This window comes from Aspergillus novofumigatus (assembly GCF_002847465.1).
Source record: "Aspergillus novofumigatus IBT 16806 chromosome Unknown P174scaffold_7, whole genome shotgun sequence".
Classification (NCBI taxonomy): domain Eukaryota; kingdom Fungi; phylum Ascomycota; class Eurotiomycetes; order Eurotiales; family Aspergillaceae; genus Aspergillus; species Aspergillus novofumigatus.
In genome coordinates this window covers 1215323-1232581 of record NW_020194280.1, presented here as the reverse complement: position 1 = coordinate 1232581, position 17259 = coordinate 1215323, and the positions used below count along the sequence as shown (strand labels likewise).

The 17259-nt window shown below is 48.4% G+C and overlaps 6 protein-coding genes across 6 annotated transcripts; 5 read left to right on the top strand and 1 right to left on the bottom strand.

Annotated features, from left to right (window-relative positions):
• Nucleotides 1-833: 833 nt before the first annotated feature.
• On the top strand, nt 834-2512 carry P174DRAFT_514906 (uncharacterized protein; the record flags this gene model as incomplete). Its single annotated transcript, XM_024832116.1, has 2 exons — nt 834-1581; nt 1620-2512. 2 exons carry the CDS (start codon nt 834-836, stop codon nt 2438-2440), a joined length of 1569 nt encoding a protein of 522 aa, XP_024679514.1. The 3' UTR covers nt 2441-2512.
• Nucleotides 2513-2731: 219 nt separating this feature from the next.
• P174DRAFT_376682 (uncharacterized protein) lies at nt 2732-3448 on the top strand (the record flags this gene model as incomplete). Its single annotated transcript, XM_024822708.1, has 4 exons — nt 2732-2813; nt 2884-3135; nt 3230-3336; nt 3395-3448. 4 exons carry the CDS (start codon nt 2732-2734, stop codon nt 3446-3448), a joined length of 495 nt encoding a protein of 164 aa, XP_024679513.1.
• A 478-nt stretch (nt 3449-3926) lies between these two features.
• Nucleotides 3927-5759, bottom strand: P174DRAFT_463083 (putative folylpolyglutamate synthetase; the record flags this gene model as incomplete). The annotated part of the gene is made up of 5 exons (XM_024830214.1): nt 3927-3964; nt 4139-4287; nt 4336-5225; nt 5276-5302; nt 5754-5759. The coding sequence occupies 5 exons, from the start codon at nt 5757-5759 to the stop codon at nt 3927-3929; spliced, it is 1110 nt and encodes a 369-aa protein (XP_024679512.1).
• Nucleotides 5760-6453: 694 nt separating this feature from the next.
• Nucleotides 6454-8453, top strand: P174DRAFT_394744 (putative monocarboxylate permease). The gene is made up of 4 exons (XM_024823643.1): nt 6454-6927; nt 6992-7107; nt 7197-7454; nt 7518-8453. The coding sequence occupies exons 1-4, from the start codon at nt 6770-6772 to the stop codon at nt 8264-8266; spliced, it is 1281 nt and encodes a 426-aa protein (XP_024679511.1). The 5' UTR covers nt 6454-6769; the 3' UTR covers nt 8267-8453.
• A 1058-nt stretch (nt 8454-9511) lies between these two features.
• Nucleotides 9512-11302, top strand: P174DRAFT_376355 (MFS transporter; the record flags this gene model as incomplete). Its single annotated transcript, XM_024822681.1, has 3 exons — nt 9512-9584; nt 9641-10006; nt 10074-11302. 3 exons carry the CDS (start codon nt 9512-9514, stop codon nt 11300-11302), a joined length of 1668 nt encoding a protein of 555 aa, XP_024679510.1.
• Nucleotides 11303-11696: 394 nt separating this feature from the next.
• Nucleotides 11697-14401, top strand: P174DRAFT_444665 (uncharacterized protein). The gene is made up of 2 exons (XM_024828144.1): nt 11697-12038; nt 12071-14401. The coding sequence occupies exons 1-2, from the start codon at nt 11859-11861 to the stop codon at nt 14186-14188; spliced, it is 2298 nt and encodes a 765-aa protein (XP_024679509.1). The 5' UTR covers nt 11697-11858; the 3' UTR covers nt 14189-14401.
• Nucleotides 14402-17259: the final 2858 nt, after the last annotated feature.

Sequence of the window (17259 nt, the reverse complement as noted above, 5' to 3'; positions counted from 1 at the left end):
GTTACTAAGGTGAGATCGATGACTTTTGAGTTCAATAATGGCAAGGTAATAGCCCATACATACATGTATACCCTACCAACAATACTAGCGCAAAAGGCGCATTCGGCCTGTAAAATGGGTAATATGACAGGTAACATGCAGTCATCGATCATTTCCATTCCATCAGAGGAGGCTGTGGCTACTCCGTACACCGGCTAGACCCTTGTAAACGCCCTTATTCCGTAGATCGGTGACAGTGGGGTTGCGATCAATAATGTGGACACATGTACTCCGTAGTCCGTACCTCTATACGGAAGTACTCCGTGCTGCTAATAGATAGCACTTTGGAATACGGAGCAGGAAGCAAGGTACGAAGTTTAATACTGCAGTTCAGTCTGTTGAGGCTATCGAAGTATGTAGTAGATTCTCCAATTTTCTCTCTTGCTCTACGATAATGATGATAACACCCCTTCGGATGCGATGTCATGCATTCTTGTGTACTGAGTATGGAATTCCTCTTCAAGTATTACCGCGCATCTACCTGGCCTTGGCAGCACATATCATATGTGGCTAGTGAGCTGGCTTGCTGCGCCACATTTGCGCCTGGATCTGGCGGTCGAAAATCCCAATGCCAAGAACATTATTTTTTTGTCTGCTCAGCTACTTTGCGGCTTGCATTTGCATTCAATGTTTTAGGAGAGCCAGTTTCAATGTTATTGGTTTTTTCTCTATCGTGTTGATTCCAGAGACCCTCGCTTGCATAATCCAATCAGATGCAGCTCTCTTAAATTCCCAGTATCTCTTCCAACTCATCGGTCACTGCAAAGATACACAGTATTTTCTCGGTACAGCAAATGACTACCACAGCATCAGAGATCACACGCCTACACATCACTCCTTTCAGTCCGGATCTTTTACCCTCTGTACTACCATCTTCGGTCCGAGCGTCCGCGACAGATATCTCTTTTCATAGCATTCCAACATTTCCCGAGAACAATTACGGCTACGTGACGCTGCCGACAATGGAAGCGGATAAGATCAAAAAGAAACTGAATGGTTCAATTCTGAAAGGAAGAAAGTTTAGAGTCGAGACTGCACGGTCACCGAAACGACAAGAAGTGGATGTTGAAGCCGACACTGTTACGTCCACCACAAAGACTACGTCCGACAAAGTATCCAAAAAGCGCAAGGCCCCTGACAACGTTCTTGATGGATACGAGCTTCCGTCCGGCCGTCAAGTGAAAAGAGGGTGGACAGAGTCGACAAATGCTAAGAAAGAAAGACGTCAGGATGAAAAGATGAAGAAGGGAAAAGATGACAAAAAGGCGAAGACCCAAGCAAAATCGAAGTATACTGAGAAGTCAGAATGCCTCTTCCGAACCAAGATACCCAAGAACCGATCTGCGTCTCCCGATGAGAAGCAGGAAAAGGTGGCCAAGAAGAAAAAGAAATCTCCACAGGAATTCGTTGTCCATGAGTTCGCCACAACCATCACCCATCCGAGCTTCTTACGGTCGGAAGGAGATGGAGCAGCGCCTACATCTGCGTTCGAGGAAGGCAAAGGTTGGATAGATTATGCAGGGAACCTCAAAGAGACGGTTAGTGACCGATTGAGAAAAGACCAATATCGCCCGGGCAAGTCGCCGGGGCTAAGGAGAAGCGCAAGTCGGCGAAAGCCCATCCGACGGCGCAGGAAACGCATCTTGAGAAAACAAAGGATGACGGAGTTGACTCGGCAGATGAGTCAGAGGATTGGACATCTTCTAGTGGGACGACGTCATCTGATGACAGCAGCACAGACTCAGAAAGCGAAGACAGCATGTCGTCTGCATCTTCTGAATCAAGCGCGTCTCTCAATCAAGACGAACAGCATCAATCACATACATTGCCGGTGAAGGAAATGGTGTCGTCGCCTCGGAAGACTGACGAGCCTGAGCTAGTACCTGGTAGTGCTACGCCCTCTGCGCAAACGACTCATGGAACAGACTCCAAGGATGTGCATCCCTTAGAAGCCCTTTTCAAGCGGCCTGCTGTCGAATCTTCAGATAGCAAACCCGCGCCAGAAACAAACACCCAATTCAGCTTCTTCGGACAGGATGACGTCGAATCTGAAGAAGAGGAAGAGCAGAATAAGGAGCCGCAGACACCCTTCACAAAAAAGGATCTACTAAGTCGGGAATTACGAAGTGCTGCTCCAACACCAGACACAGCCTTGATCAACCGAAAATTCGATTGGAACAACGATGATTCTAATGTCATGGAAGTGACTGAGGAATACACAGACACTCCTATTGCTAGATCTGAAACTAAGGCAGGGTTGAAGGAGGATTCCGAATTTACCAAATGGTTTTGGGAGAATCGTGGAGATAATAACCGTGCCTGGAAGAAGCGCCGGCGCGATGCTGCCAAGGAACAAAGACAACGGGAGAACCGCAGAAAGGGAATGAAGGGGAAATCCTGATCAGATGGTTCAAGGTTCTGTCGATGTCAGATCATATATTGTTGCGTACAGAATAATAGAGACCTCTACCCCTTCTGAGAGACCTCCAAACAAATAATGTAGCTTGCAACAAGTACGGCAAGTCACATGACTTCAAGACTCCGAGGAAAGCTACCTTAAATCATCGCTGTTGTGCTGTGTACATCGTATTGTGTACTATAAATGGTACATCTAAAATGGGTACTGCACAGAAATACCGCTGCTGAATTCAATATTACATTCATCTTCCTTCCTAAAGGTTTTATCTGCGTCATGTCACTCCGGAGTAGCAGTCTCTGTCTTCTTTTCATGGTTCTAGTGCTTCTGTCCTGTACATCCTTTACATTAGCTTCCAGTGAGTTTGACCTTCCCATCGCTATCTGACCCTCGTGGCTGTCGACTGACAATCCCTATTTGATGACTAGCACCAGCATCATTCTGCAAATGTACCTGCTTCACAAATAGCACGATTATACCCTTGGACTCTCCGAATCCCGAATCGACACCGCCTCTTAATTCCTTTGACCTTCGCGATGACAATGCTACGTCTCACGAGAAAAGAGTTAACAAATATCGAGCTCTGAGCTGCAATGATTGCAATCGCAAGTTCTGCCTGGATTATAATCTACCGATGTGTAAAGGCGCGAAGGAAGATGATGTCTTCACAACCTGTTTCCGTATGGCATAGCCTCCACTGCCTGGTCGAAGTAATTTTGACTCGGGCTATCCCATATTCTCTGGAGCTATATCGGCTGACCTTGTGGCAATCAGAGCGAGATTCCAGGAAGGACGAGGCTATAGTCTTCATCTTCATCATCGCCACCAGCGGTCTCCTGACCTGGGCAGCTTGCAAGCCATGGGTAGACAAGTGGCTCGAGGTATGGGCTGGTCGGGGACGAGCGTCTTCAGAACAGCGGACTAACTTGATGTGTTCAGGCAGCACGAGAAAGACGATCGTATATTCCAGTTTCTGAGAACGCTGAACGTTAGCAATCAATACCAGGATGATTGTCGGTTGATCGATACATCAGTTCTACCTCTCTATCACTTGGCTTGGTTTCGCGATACCCTCTATGAAAACTTCATTCTGCTACGCTGTTTCCGGCATCCTCTCACGCAACTTGCGCATAGCGCTTCAATCACAGGGCCTCAGAGTGAACACTATCGGCTCACTGACGGAATATAAGACCTACAAGACCTAGTGTTGATTTGGATCCGCTGACAAATAAAGAACAATCCATTAGTTGTATAGGTTGAGGATCACTAGGCATTAACCTCCAGACACAGACCAAAGTGTTTCCGCTCGCAGCAGGTTGATTGGCTTAAAAGCTCACAGTGGAGGCCAAATCGACTTATCGAGAAAACCCTAGTACGTTAACGCCTACCTTAATGTGACGATGGCCTCAGGAATCTGAGTGCTCCGCCGACCATGTGCAAGCTCCCCGTTACAAGCACTTGCATTCCATCTTCACGGCCTCCCATTGTTCTGGCAAGCGTCACTGCTCTCTCGATGGTTGGTGCACTTGTAACCGTAGCCTGGGGATCAAGTCCCATCCACACCGAGGAGTACAACGCGCATAAATCATGGATTCGAGCCTCAGAGGCTTCCGTGACTCGGTCTGATCACACAATGTTAGCTCATCAGTCATGATCTGCAAAAGCTTCGACTGTTCTACTTACCGATAGAGTCATCCTCTTTCTCTTGATAGGTAGTGAAAATGACACCGTCAGGTTTCACTTTGTTTTTGAAGAGTGCATGCGCGAGAGATCGTACGAGCGTCACCCCGTCTCTCGCTTCTGATAAATGACTGAAAATAAGGAAGCGGCACCTTTGTATTTTAGCTGGCAGCCATTTGAAACTGAATTAGTCGACTTACTTTCGGTCGTTACTGGCGTTCCTAGCCAACCATTCTGCAGCTTTTTCTAAACTCAGAACGTTGTGCGCCCCATCCAGGAACCATTGTACCTGCCCTTCATCTATAATTTCGAATCTCCCAGTCAACGAGAAACTTTCAACACCATGACAGATGTCTTCGTCACTAATTGTATGGCCAGGCGCCTTAGCATGAACAAATGCTCTACTGAGCTCAAGTGCCAAGGAACAGTTCAATCGTTGCACTGGGACGCTGAGTACTCTACCATTAGTGGGAAGGCACTCATTAGCTGAAATGAACATCAAAGTCGTGCCTTTATCAAGAGCACGCTTTCGCATAACCTCCGCGGGGCCGGGTTTCTGGTTGACAGAGAAAGCAGGTGCACCAGGTTTAAATATTCCCGCTTTATGCCAGGCGATTGTCTCGATAGTAGGTCCAAGCTGTGCAACATGATCCATTCCAAGGAATGTGATTCCACTCGTGATGGGACTCTGGATCACATTTGTAGCATCGTACTCTCCGCCATGGTGGACCTCGAAAATTGCTGCCTCTACTCCTTCTCTGATGAAAGTGTGGAAAGCCAACAGGGCCAGAAACTGGAGGTATCGAGGCTGCATAGCAACTCCTGAGAACTGCTCTATGTCCTCAGTCATAATGCAATCCCACACTTCGAAGAAGTATTGGGTAAACAAGTCTTCCGGGACTGGACGGTCGTCGAGTTGTATTCTTTCACGAATGCATTGCAGATGTGGACTGGTATAGAGCCCTATGCGCTTGGGAAATCCTGTCCTCATACCATGTGCACGAAGGATGGCGCTTGTAAAAGCGCAGGTGCTACCTTTGCCCTTCGTGCCGCTGACATGAATTACATTCAAGCTGTTGACCGCATTATCCTAGAACATGTCAGGTCGCTGGTGTATCGCAGCTCATAAATCACTCGTACCGAGTGTCCTAAGAGCTGCAGCCATTCCTTCATCCCAACCAAGCTGGGTAGGCCTCTGAGAGAATTCCCTTTCATTGTCGTTGTACCTTGGACTGCGGAAACGGAAGTTATCAGACTTGTTGGTCGGGCTTTACGCCTTCTAGTTTTGAGGAGTTTGAGCGCATTCTTCACATTGTTAGTCCTGGTATCACAGCTCTGTAGAAGGAAATACCTCGTAAGTGCGCTTCATTATGCCTTCTGTGATGGTTTGATTCGGATGTGACAATCCCACCACTACTTTTGAGGTTGCCCAAATTTATATTTACTAAAATTTAATGCTCTCCGATTTTCTTTCTTTGTCTGTCAAGTAATGATGGCTGGAATATGGCACTACAGTAAGTCTGACCCGCAAGAGCTACCCAGTACGAGACGCAACCGACCTGAGCCTTTCGGACTCTTTGTTGCAGGAAATTGTTGACAAAGAAAGTAGCTTCTCCACGGCCATGTCAACTCAAGATCTCCCTAGATGACCTAGACCAAGTGTTTCTCCACCCCTTTTATTTGGAGCGTCGATCATTTGAGCATCCTCGCTCCATCTTCTTTGGGGAGTGGGACCTTGATATAAAAGCATTTCCAGAACTAAAGACCGTTCTAGAAAAGAGAACAGGAGAAGCAAAGAGGCAGCTTCTAAGGACTCCTACTCTATTCTCAGAGTCTCTCAGATGCGAAGCAAAGCCAAGCAAATCTAACAGCTCCAGTCTTGTTCTTAGAGTCTCCAGCCAAAGAAGGTCATGTAAATGGTCAAAGTCTGCCGAGAGCAAGGCCAATGATGTTACTTTTGCTCAGGCAATCCCTAAGTTGTGCTTTGATAAATTTTGGACGGCATAGTGTAAGGCTGTCTGTGTTTTCCCCATCCCTCCTGCGCTAAATTAGCAAGAGTATATATATACCATAATGCAGGAACCTACCAAGATCACATATTGCAAATGCGCGTCTGCTGTGGCTGGATCTGGTCTTCATTGTGCTGGCTGGGCCCGGCAGTTTAAAAGTCAAGCGTAGTGGGATGATTACTTAGTGAATGCAAGTCACCGCATACCGCCAATACAATCCCCCGAGGAGCCGCCAAATCCATCAAACGGCTAAATATGTCCGATCATTATGTGTCAATGCGAAAATCTCGATCTCTGGCATCCAATTATCTTATGATTCTAATGTAAAACGCCGCAAATGGTACAAGGGAGATGCGCTAGAATGACTATGCTATGACAGGACTATGGACGTCTTTGGAACTAGATGGGTTAGATAATTGGCAACCCTTCTCTGTAGACTGCTTATCATTTCTGAATGCATTTGACAGCATGTTTGTCTGGGGCAGGCCCGATAGAGCTCACAAAGTACAACTTGTTAGCTTTATAAGCTTTCCCATCCTCGGCCCCTCACTGGTACACACTTAGCTTCAACTCTCTCACATCCTTCTCTCTGTAGGTAGAGACTCACTGCCACCGAAAACCGTGCATGGCTTCTGCAAAAACTCCACCTGAAAGTCTCCAAGCCATCCCAACTACAGTTACAGTTTCCCAACAGAGACACCCAAATGTGGCCAAGGAAGGACACGAGGGCGTGGACGCCTGGCTGCAGGCGTTAGGTGCCTTTCTCATCTACACAGCAACATGGTGAGTCGGTGCGTAAGTCTCCTATCGTGTTCAACCTGTAGTGCTCATCGTTTCTTTATTATAGGGGTCTGTTAAGTGCCTATGGCTCGTACGAAAGCTTCTATGAAACAACCCTGTTGTCTTCCACGCCCTCGGCCACAATTTCTTGGGTTGGCACGCTACAGGGTGTCATTCTCATCTGTAAGTCACCACACTTCTAAGAAGCAAAAGACCCTCCCAGGTCGAAGCGAAGAAGATTCGCGCGATTAACCGGGGACCCTGATTTACAGTGGGGGGCGTCATAACGGGGCCGATTTTCGATCGTGGATATATCAGGGAGCTCTTAGTTATAGGCACAATAACCACAGTATTGGGTGTCATGATGTTGAGCTTAGCCCGCGAGTACTACCAGATTCTTCTGGCACAGGGTGTTTGTGTCGGTATCGGAAGTGCAATCCTATATGTGCCCAGCATCAGTCTCGTTGCATCGAGGTTTCAACAACGTCGGCCATTGGCCATGTTCATAGCCACCACCGGAACCGCATTTGGTTTGTCCTCCATGCCTTTCCCTCCTTCCCGCCGATATCCTCACTGACTAGGCACACATGCAGGTGGGATAATCTACCCCATCATATTCTCGAGACTCCAGCCCAAGCTCGGCTTCCCTTGGGCAACTCGAGTTCTCGGCTTCGTGACGCTGGGTGAATTAATTATAGCGATGGCAATCATGTTACCCAACACCAAGAGCAAGGCTCCCCATAATGTCCGCTCCCTTCTGGATCCCACCGCATTCCGCGACCCAGCGTTTATGGCCTTCTGCATAGCTCTATTCCTCATGTGGATCGCCTACTGGGTCCCCTTCTTTCTACTCCCCACTTTTGCCCAGTTCAAAGTCGGCGCAAGCTCAAATCTAGCCTTCTATGTCCTAGTCATCTGTAATGCATCAACCATTCCTGGTCGGTACCTGGCAGTGCCACTTTCAAACCGATTTGGGCCCGCGCTCACCATGGGCGGCTTCGCGCTGGCATCCAGTGTCCTCCTCTTCGGCTGGATTGGTGTTAAATCAGTGGGCTCCACCGTCGTCTGGGCGGTGCTCATTGCTTTGTTCATGGGGCCACTAGCAGTTTTATATCCAATTATTGTGCCTCATCTTTCGCCAGAAAAAGACCTCGTTGGCACAAGGATTGGTATATCATCGGCTGCGGCGGCGCTGGGGACTTTAGTCGGCTTTCCAGTTACATCTGCCTTGAATGACATTGAGACAGAGGTGTTCTGGAAGAGCCAGTGTTTGAATGGTTGTTGCATGTTTGGCGGGGCTGTTTTGATGATATACGTCTATTATAAGATGCCCAGAACTTGACCATTGTGGCACACCGGTCTTTCGCTTATTTTCTCAAAGACTGGTCATGTAACGGTTGGGCCATAGAGTCATGTTTGATTGTTCACATAAAAATCCCTAGCGCCTTAGTGATCTTCCATCTCTGCTTACTTTCGACGAAGGTGGTACGTGAAGTACTATACATATAGGTAGGTGGTTACAATAGAGTGCCCAAGGTACCATGGAGTGAGCATTCTGAAAGTTCAGCCTGATTGGCTACTGAAGGAGAAACCTCTAGAAAAGCAGCGGCTAACAAAATGCCGGTCTGTTGCAAGCCGTACACTAATGCACAATGGTAATAGTGTAACATTAGTGCTGGCAATTGACATTTGCACCGACGAGCTAGGGAGGTAGAGTTGCATAAGATTTTCATCCGAGAAGGTGGACTTCTATAGAGTCAAGTCCTTAACTGTCAGATTGGACCATGATCTTCAATCTTTGCCACTATATATGCCGACCTCCACGTATCATGGGTTAAAAATCTGCGGACTGCGGATTGCCACCTCCATACCATGGTATACTTTATACGTCAGAAGACAGTTAAGCAGTCGTCATTTTGTGCCAGGTCAGGCTGAATTTAGGAGGCAGATGTTCTTGACTGGCTAGTATAATGAACAAGAAGGATGGCGAATCCGTTTTCCACCATCATATTTCTATCAAGGGGTGATGTGATGTAGATGTCCTACAAGCCTGTGCACATGTTCTAGATAGCCCATGGTGAAATAGAGCCCTATCCTTGTCATTGTTAGGCTGTATTATTGGTTGAAAGAGCCTTTTTATCTGTTATGGAATAAATGCCTGGAAGCAGGAATAAAATCCACGCACCCAGGGCAAGAAACCTGATTGTGGTTCCAGTATTTTCCTCCGACCGGGGGGTTTTTCCCCCTTCATATCAGTAGGTGGCTGTCATTCCCCGCTTTCAACTTTTTCTCTTCCTCTTCCTCTCTCGACCATCCTCCTAAACCCAAGTTCAATTAAGGATTATCATTTCGCATACTTCATTCATCTCACAACCTTGGCGCCTTACTAGATCCGGCTTTACAAGAAAAAGAATAGAAAGCGACAACGAGGGGAATTAACCTGATAACAACTGCAAAGCCGTAGGGCATACCATAATTCCTGCGGCTGGGATCTGTGGATTTCGAACTTAAAAAAGAGCAAGATCACCTGGGAGACTCGCCATAGTGTTGGGGGCTTGCCGTAAGAATTTAAGAATTTTCTGGAGATATGGTATTAACACGCCAGACAAGACAAACCACCTCCGACGATGCATTTCCTACTACCCAGCTATTCCTGCTCGGTATGTGATTCACCTGTCATCTATCGCACTACATACTAACGTCCTTGGGGCAACAGCAATATGCCGTGTCGCAGAGCCCATCGCTCTGACCTCCATATTCCCATACTCATGGGTTATGGTCAAGGATTTTCGAGTAGCAGATCGCACAGATGCTTCCTTCTATGCCGGGATCCTCGTGTCCGCCTTTTCTCTTGCCGAAGCTCTCACCGGTATGTTCTGGGGAGGCCTTTCGGACCGTATCGGTCGTAAGCCGGTCCTTCTGTCCGGTTGCTTCGGTACCGTCCTATCCCTTCTCCTTGTGGGATTCGCGCCAAATTTCTGGGTAGCGCTCTTAGGTCGCGCTCTTGGTGGTCTACTGAACGGGAATATCGGAGTCATTCAGACAATGGTTGGGGAGCTAGTCAAGCGACCAGAACATGAACGTAAGTGAAATGTTTGAAGATGCCCTACAGTTGGACCTGAAGCATTAGCTCATCGTGACTGTTATAGCTCGAGCCTACGCCGTGATGCCGTTTGTCTGGTCAATAGGAACTATTATCGGTCCCGCGATTGGAGGTTTGCTTGCGAAGCCTGCTGAAAGCTATCCATCTCTGTTCTCCGCCAACGGTCTTTTCGGCAAATTTCCCTACCTGTTGCCGAATCTGGTCTGCTCCCTCTTACTCCTTCTCAGCATAGTTGGCAGCTGGTTATTCTTGCAAGAGACCCATCCTGGTCTGCAGCATCAGAATGCTTCCGGAGACCTCGGTCATGCGTCTGCCGAAAGTCCTCTCCTGGCCACCGCAGGAGCGACAGCCAATGCAGGTGTAGATCTACGCGCGGAATCATATGGTACTTTCAACCAAGTTCGCTTGCAGGCAGATGAAGATTGGTTTGTGAATGCCGACGGTTCAAAATTCAAGACGCAAAAACAACCCGTTTTCACATACCGAGTTGTCTCGCTCATCATTGCGTTATCCATCTTTACTTATCACTCCATGACGTACGATCATCTCTTGCCTATTTTCTTGCAGGACAAGAATGGCAGGAATGTGTCGGGCCTCAGTAACGCGCCGCTTAGCTTCCCTGGCGGACTCGGCCTTTCTACACGGACAGTCGGCCTGATTATGTCTTCCGATGGAATCATCGCGCTCGTCATTCAGAGTTGCATTTTTCCTATTCTGGCTCAGTTACTGGGGGTCTGGAGACTCTTTGTGGTGGTGACTATCTTGCATCCTGTCGCCTACTTCATCGTTCCATTCCTCATGTTTCTACCCCAAAGCTCCGTCATCTTCGGCATTTACATATGCCTTATCGTCCGCAACATACTTTCGATAATCGATTACCCTGTGCTGCTGATTCTCATTAAGCAAGCAAGCCCTTCGGATTCGGTCATGGGAAAGATCAATGGGCTAGCTGCTTCTGCCGGTGCCGTCGCTAGGACTATTGCTCCTCCTATTGCTGGTTTCCTGTACAGCACCGGTGCCGATATGAATTTCACTGCTATCGCATGGTGGGGAAGCTCTTTGGTTGCTGTCATGGGTGCTGTGCAGCTGTGTTTCATGAAGCACAAGAAGCATACCTCCGCTACAATTCGGCCGGCTATGCCTTGCCATTATCATTACGTTCCAGATGAGTCTCAACCTCAAAAGGAGACCATCCATATCATAGTGACGGACACCGATGCTAATGCAGACGGTGCGGGTACGTCCCAAACCCGCCGTTATTCGTTTTTGACATAGATTGAAGATACCATGTATGAGTGGGTGATACCAGTGCTAGAGGGCTTTCGCCTTTTCATGATTAGCGACAAAATGGCGTTTTGGTGTACAGCGTCAGTGGTCACGGATCACTTTATTAAGATTTCAGTTTTCATCGGTAGCGTCAAATATCAGAGTAAAAGTTGTACATTCTAGAGAGGTACCACAGTTCCCATTCGCTATCTTCGCACTCGTTGGCACGCTTGTCCATCCGATAGAAGCCGTTAATTTTACACTACAAAAGGCGGTAGGAGCAGATCACAGAATTGCCACGTTCCACCGCTTAGCCACTATGGACACTACATCCCATCGGGAATAGCTTTGTTTACAGCATCATCCTGGCAACGAGCCGAAAATAATAAACCACATCACTAACTGTCCTTGCACTGCTCGAGTCAGACGTTATCGGTTGCTGTGCATACCATCATCACTCACCTTGGGTTGACGTTTCTAGAGCCTACAAACATTGTCTGAACACATACTATTCATATGTCAATCCCGTTGCCCTTCACTTAACAAGAACCCATTCACGATTGTCATGTCCAAACCTCTGTCTCCGTTGACGACCTCGCGCCAGAATTCGCGAGCGTTTTCGCCGGGCTTCAATGGATTGGAAGTTGAGATGGATGAATCCTTGGTGAATGAGAGCGGATCCGAGAATGTCTTTGCGAGTCCGAAGAAAACGATTGACGGCGGTGCCGATACAACTACCCCCAAAGTGGGCGCTATTCAGCTACATATCGCACGCAGGATTCCATTCTGGATGTTGGAGATCTTGGGTCTGGCGACGAACAGCCCAGCTCGCCGTTTCAGTACGATGGTCGAGACCCTACAGTCGACTTTCGGATGCTCGGTAACCGACAGGTCTCGGGTGGGCTGAGCGAGTGTTCCATGACTCCCAGAAAGCGCTCCTACAGTCATTGTCCAGAAGATGAGGATGCGACGGAAAGATCAAGTGATAGGAGCAAAAAGGGAATGAGCCGACGTGACATACCGGACATTCAAGTCTACGCCGATGAGGAGCCCCAAATGCATGAAAGAGAGATCACAGGAGGCACTGGACACGAAATTGGCACTAGCATGGTAGAGGAAAAACGCAATGAGGGAATGAGCACTGTCCTTGACGAACGTAATGACTACGATGATTCTTTCTCCGAAAAGACGAACCTGGAAATGAACGCTGCAGACGATGTTATGAATGACGACTCTCATGATCCCATGGATGACACATGTTTCAGTACATTCTCCGCCGTTCCTAACGCAGACATGACATCGTTCGCAAAACTGCGAGGGGACTCACCATTCAAGGCATCTCGACTATTACCCAGCAGCCCGGGAAGAATGGATGAAAATCAATCCAGAAGCCCCGTACCAGCTACTCCTGATACTTCCAGGAGATCACAAAGGCAATCAGCACTCATCGACATCGGCACACCCATTGCTTCTCCTACTCCCAAGAGGCGAGAACGCAGGGATACGGGAAACACAAGCGAAACGCCAAACTTGCTTGACCTGACAGATCAGCCAAACTTCTTTCCACGTCAACGCTATAGTATCCAGAAGGAGCGATATTCGCCCTCGCGACGTTCGCCGCTAAGGACTCTCCGAGAATCCATCCGGTCCCCTTCGAAGGTCTCGCTGCTCGACTTTGACATTCCTGCGATTCCGACGCCTAGGTCTATACCGACCGTCACACCCCGGGAGCTGGAATCTTTGAAATCCGGGTTCCTCTCTGAGATATCCTCACTCAAGGCGACGCTGAGCGGGAAAGAGGCGGAAGTCTCCAGCCTGAAGAATGCTGTTGCGGATGCTGAACGGCGGGTTGGAGAAGCTCTTGAGGAAGTCCGTAATGAAGCTGCACGGAAAGAGGCTCTCGAAATTGAGCAGACCGAATGGCAGCGGCGGGGTCAAGAGATGGAAGACGTCTTGCGAACTGTCAGGGCAGATATTGTTGAAGGTGAGCGGGAGAAGGAGCGGCTCATCAGAAAGGTTGAAGAGGCGGAGAAAGGCCGGGAACATCTGGAAAGGCGCATGGTCGAGCTGGAGAGCCAGCTATCGGCTGCGCGTAAGTCAGTTCCCAATGAGACTGGCGACGACGGAAGTGCGCAGCGCACGACCACTGCCGAGGAGACCGCAAGGGAAGTACAAGATGCCGTCGAAAAAGTTGCACGTGAGCTCCACACCTTGTACAAGAGCAAACATGAAACCAAGGTTGCTGCTTTGAAGAAGAGCTACGAAGCCCGCTGGGAAAAGCGCGTGCGGGAAGCCGAGAACAAATTCAAAGCCGTCAGCGAGGAGAATGAGCGGTTGAAAAACGAGCGCGATGTTGCTTTGTCGGAGGCTTCCCGTCCTGATGCTAGCATCATGGCCCACCAGAATGACGAGCACGAGGCAGAGAAACACGTTTTGGCAGCCCAAATCAAGGGATTGCAGCAAGAGATGGCAACCCTCAAGCAGGACAACGAACGGTTGCATGCCGAGTTAAAGGTAGAGAGAGCAGAAAAAGGAGAGCTCGTCGCCGCCGTGGATGAATGGCTGGCAATGCAGCAGAACGTGCCACAGCCGTCTGGCGCCTCCGAGTCTCCCATTTTGAGTGCGGAGTATGAAACACCCGAGCCGGAGCCTGCCACGGCACAGCCAACAGAAGAGTTCAGAAGAAGTATCGGCCGCAGTGGCTCCAGTGGTATCCGGCCTCCTAGCACAGGATCTGGCAACGGGGAGAAGAGGATTCCTAAGATTGGCGCACCAGCGGGCCGGCATATCAGAGGCAATAGCGGAGGCAAGTCGGGCATTGCCGTCTTTACTCCAGGTCGTGGTGCAGGCGGTATTATGGGTTCCATAGAACGCATGGGACGTGGTGGTGTCTAGAAGTCGTGTTTTCTGCCTTATCATTAGTTTTACTTTCCCCTCTTTCCTTGATAGTGTGTTGCCCTTTCTTGCTTGTTCTCTGATATTCCCCATGAGCACAGTACGGCCCCGATGCTTTCCTTTGCTTTCTTCAAGTTATGAAAGTTGCCTTTCAGAGATATCCTGTTGGACGTTGTATGGGTCTGAGTTTGACTTGCGTTATGAATGAATGAATACTATGATTCCTTTAACATTTCCAAGTCCGCGGGAGTTCTGGGCTTGCTGTAAATTCAGTGACTGCTCCGATCCAGAGCCGAAGCTAAACTACGTTATTATTCTTGCCAGGCATAGCGGAGTCGTGCAATTGTATCATTGATTGCTTTTGAGGTAACTGGACTAGCCATGTTGAATCCGTGCTGTTGGCACGTATATTTGGGTTGGTTTGGTGGCATTGTCGCGTCATATGGTGATATAGCATGTAATCAAGCACATATATTCCAAACTGGACATTGTTATATTCTCCTTTGGCCTGATTTGCGGCTATGCTGATTTCCTACCATGCCTTCAAGCTTCTCTAAGAGATCACGTGTCTGTTACTGTAGAACATTCCTCCAAGAAGATACGATAGCTCGCTTTACTTCCTCATAGCACCGAGCTTCAAGTGATCCAAGCGTGGGGTACCATATTGATAGTGCTTTGATTTAGTCATTGTTGTCAATCACAAGAATACCATCCTTGGTATCATTGTTGCTCTGTATGTCGATCTAGGACTACTCCACCTAAGTCGACCTGACAGCTGGGCATCGGGTTACCGCCAACGTCAGCACAGGAAAACGTGGGGTAGGCCGAAGCCAAGTTTCCTACGTATTGGAGTGCTCCGTAATTATTGTTGATCACTCGTGGATTGATACGAATTCGGATTGCCGCGTCTGGGTTCGGGAAGATGTCCGATGGTGCTTTGGCGGGGTTATTGTTATCAGATGGAGCAGGTGCACTACGTGGACGAGACAGGTAGACATAGGCCAGAGGCCAGAGCTCAGATAGCATCCTACAGACCGTTACCTTACCGTGTGGGGAGTGAGAACTGCGTGAGATAGTCTCTGCCGTCCGGGGAAAAGACAATACGAGCCACCTATAATCATCCTCCGACATCTCGACCGAGAGACTGCGAGTCGAATATCTGCGCGCCAGATATGCAATTGACTCAACGAAGGGGGGTCAATGCACAGAATTAGTAAGACACTATCTGACAGGATGTATTCTGGTCTAGGTACAGGTACACAGAGCAAGTGATCAGGGATTCTCAGCGCAGTGAAAGAAGAAATGCTGTCTACCCCAGACCTTCATCGGATACATGTGGCTGTGTACTTGGGATTCGATGTCAGTTCACCAAGTTGATCGTGCAGACCAACTCTGGCAGTGGTCAGTGGTCACCCCGGATCTCCATTCCCCAGTCACCAAGGTTCTGAACTCTGATGGGAGTCTGGAGACCGAAAAGTGTCTGCGGGATACTTTTCAAGTTGACCCGCCGGACCGCCTTTTGCCGCCTTTGCCGTGCGGCAGTTGGGGACGGAGGAGCGAGTTTCGGCACTGGGAAACGATCCACGTAATAGTACTACGTAGTACCTAATGATGAGTTGGAATTGGAATCCCATCCATCTCCTTGCGGAATATATACTGATCATTTTCATTGGACATAACTTCGCTCAAGATCCAAAAAAAAATCCATGGACCAGGAGAGTATGTGGCACGCGAGCATTGTTCATAACTGGAAGTATTCTTCAGGGACAGTCTGAAACTGAATGCTCTAATCTACAGGCTTGAGAGCATACGCGTCTAGGAGAGAAGGATTTACCATATGATCCCCTTTCCATACCGTCACTGATCGTGATCGAAATGACCTTTTCTTGCCTTGACCTTGAGCTATGGAGTTTTATTGTTTGAACCTACTTCGTATATTGGTGATTATCTTAGGGTCATGTCTGATTGGCCCACAGTTTCAACACTAGTCCCACTCAAGTATCCGCCAGCTCAGTTCTGATTGGTTTCGATCCAAATGCCCTCGTGAGACTGACGGCCATCTACGGAGTAAGGGACCTACCTAGAGAGGTAAGGTAGAGATCGTCCAAGGGTGGGCCTCATCAGCCCATGCCACAAAATGTCGGTGTTTTCCGTTTGCCTCAGGCTCCTCCCCGAGTCGTCGGAGTACTGTCTGGCTCGTGATTGTTGTAGCATACCGTTTTTCTGGCTGGCATTGGCTCTCGCCGATTTCCTTGTTTCTTAAATTCTTAATTTATCAATCATATCCCGAATTCACTACAACCTTAGTACGGAGTTACTGACTCTGAATCCTGATACGAACGTGACTGTGCTCTAGTAATGTTTCGAAGTTTCCCCAGGTTTTCCCCCTTTTCCCGTTTTACTACGTATTTGAGTCCCTCGCCTTAATACTACTCCGTAGAGCTTGGCTTGGTTTGCTGGTAGATCTCAGTGGGAGAAAAATATTGACGAGAAGAAATGTCATACTACATGCGAGGATATCCCCAATGCCTATTATCTTACCACTGAGGCATTTACAGCCTTAACTCTAGATGCGCATGTCAATCAATATATTGTTGCTCTTCAGAGTTAAACGACAGGGATTGGGAGGAATGACGACACTGTACACAAGCTACGCCAACCCGCTAAGAATCATAACTCCGAATCTCGGCAGTTATTACTAATGCTCAATGGTCGACAATTGCACAGATGAACTGTATTGAAGAGAACAACGAGTCAGGTCGTTGATGTTTGAACCGAGCAGGACGACCTTCATCTGAGGATTATCACTCGACAGAACTCCCGGTTCATTTCGCCGTTCGGATAGTGCATATCGAGTTCTACAGCAAGCATCAAAGCTCCGTTTATCGGATCCCGAGTCTGGTGTCTCGGGCCTAGAGTCTCGACTCTGGCCCTATGCACACCCCTGCTGCATTGCGCTTCATATTCATCGTCCAATGTCTGGGACTTCCAGAATGTATGCCACAAATTGCAGTTTCTGTAGTCGCAAAAACGAACAAGTCCCATGACATCGTTTTATTAACTTCTTATTT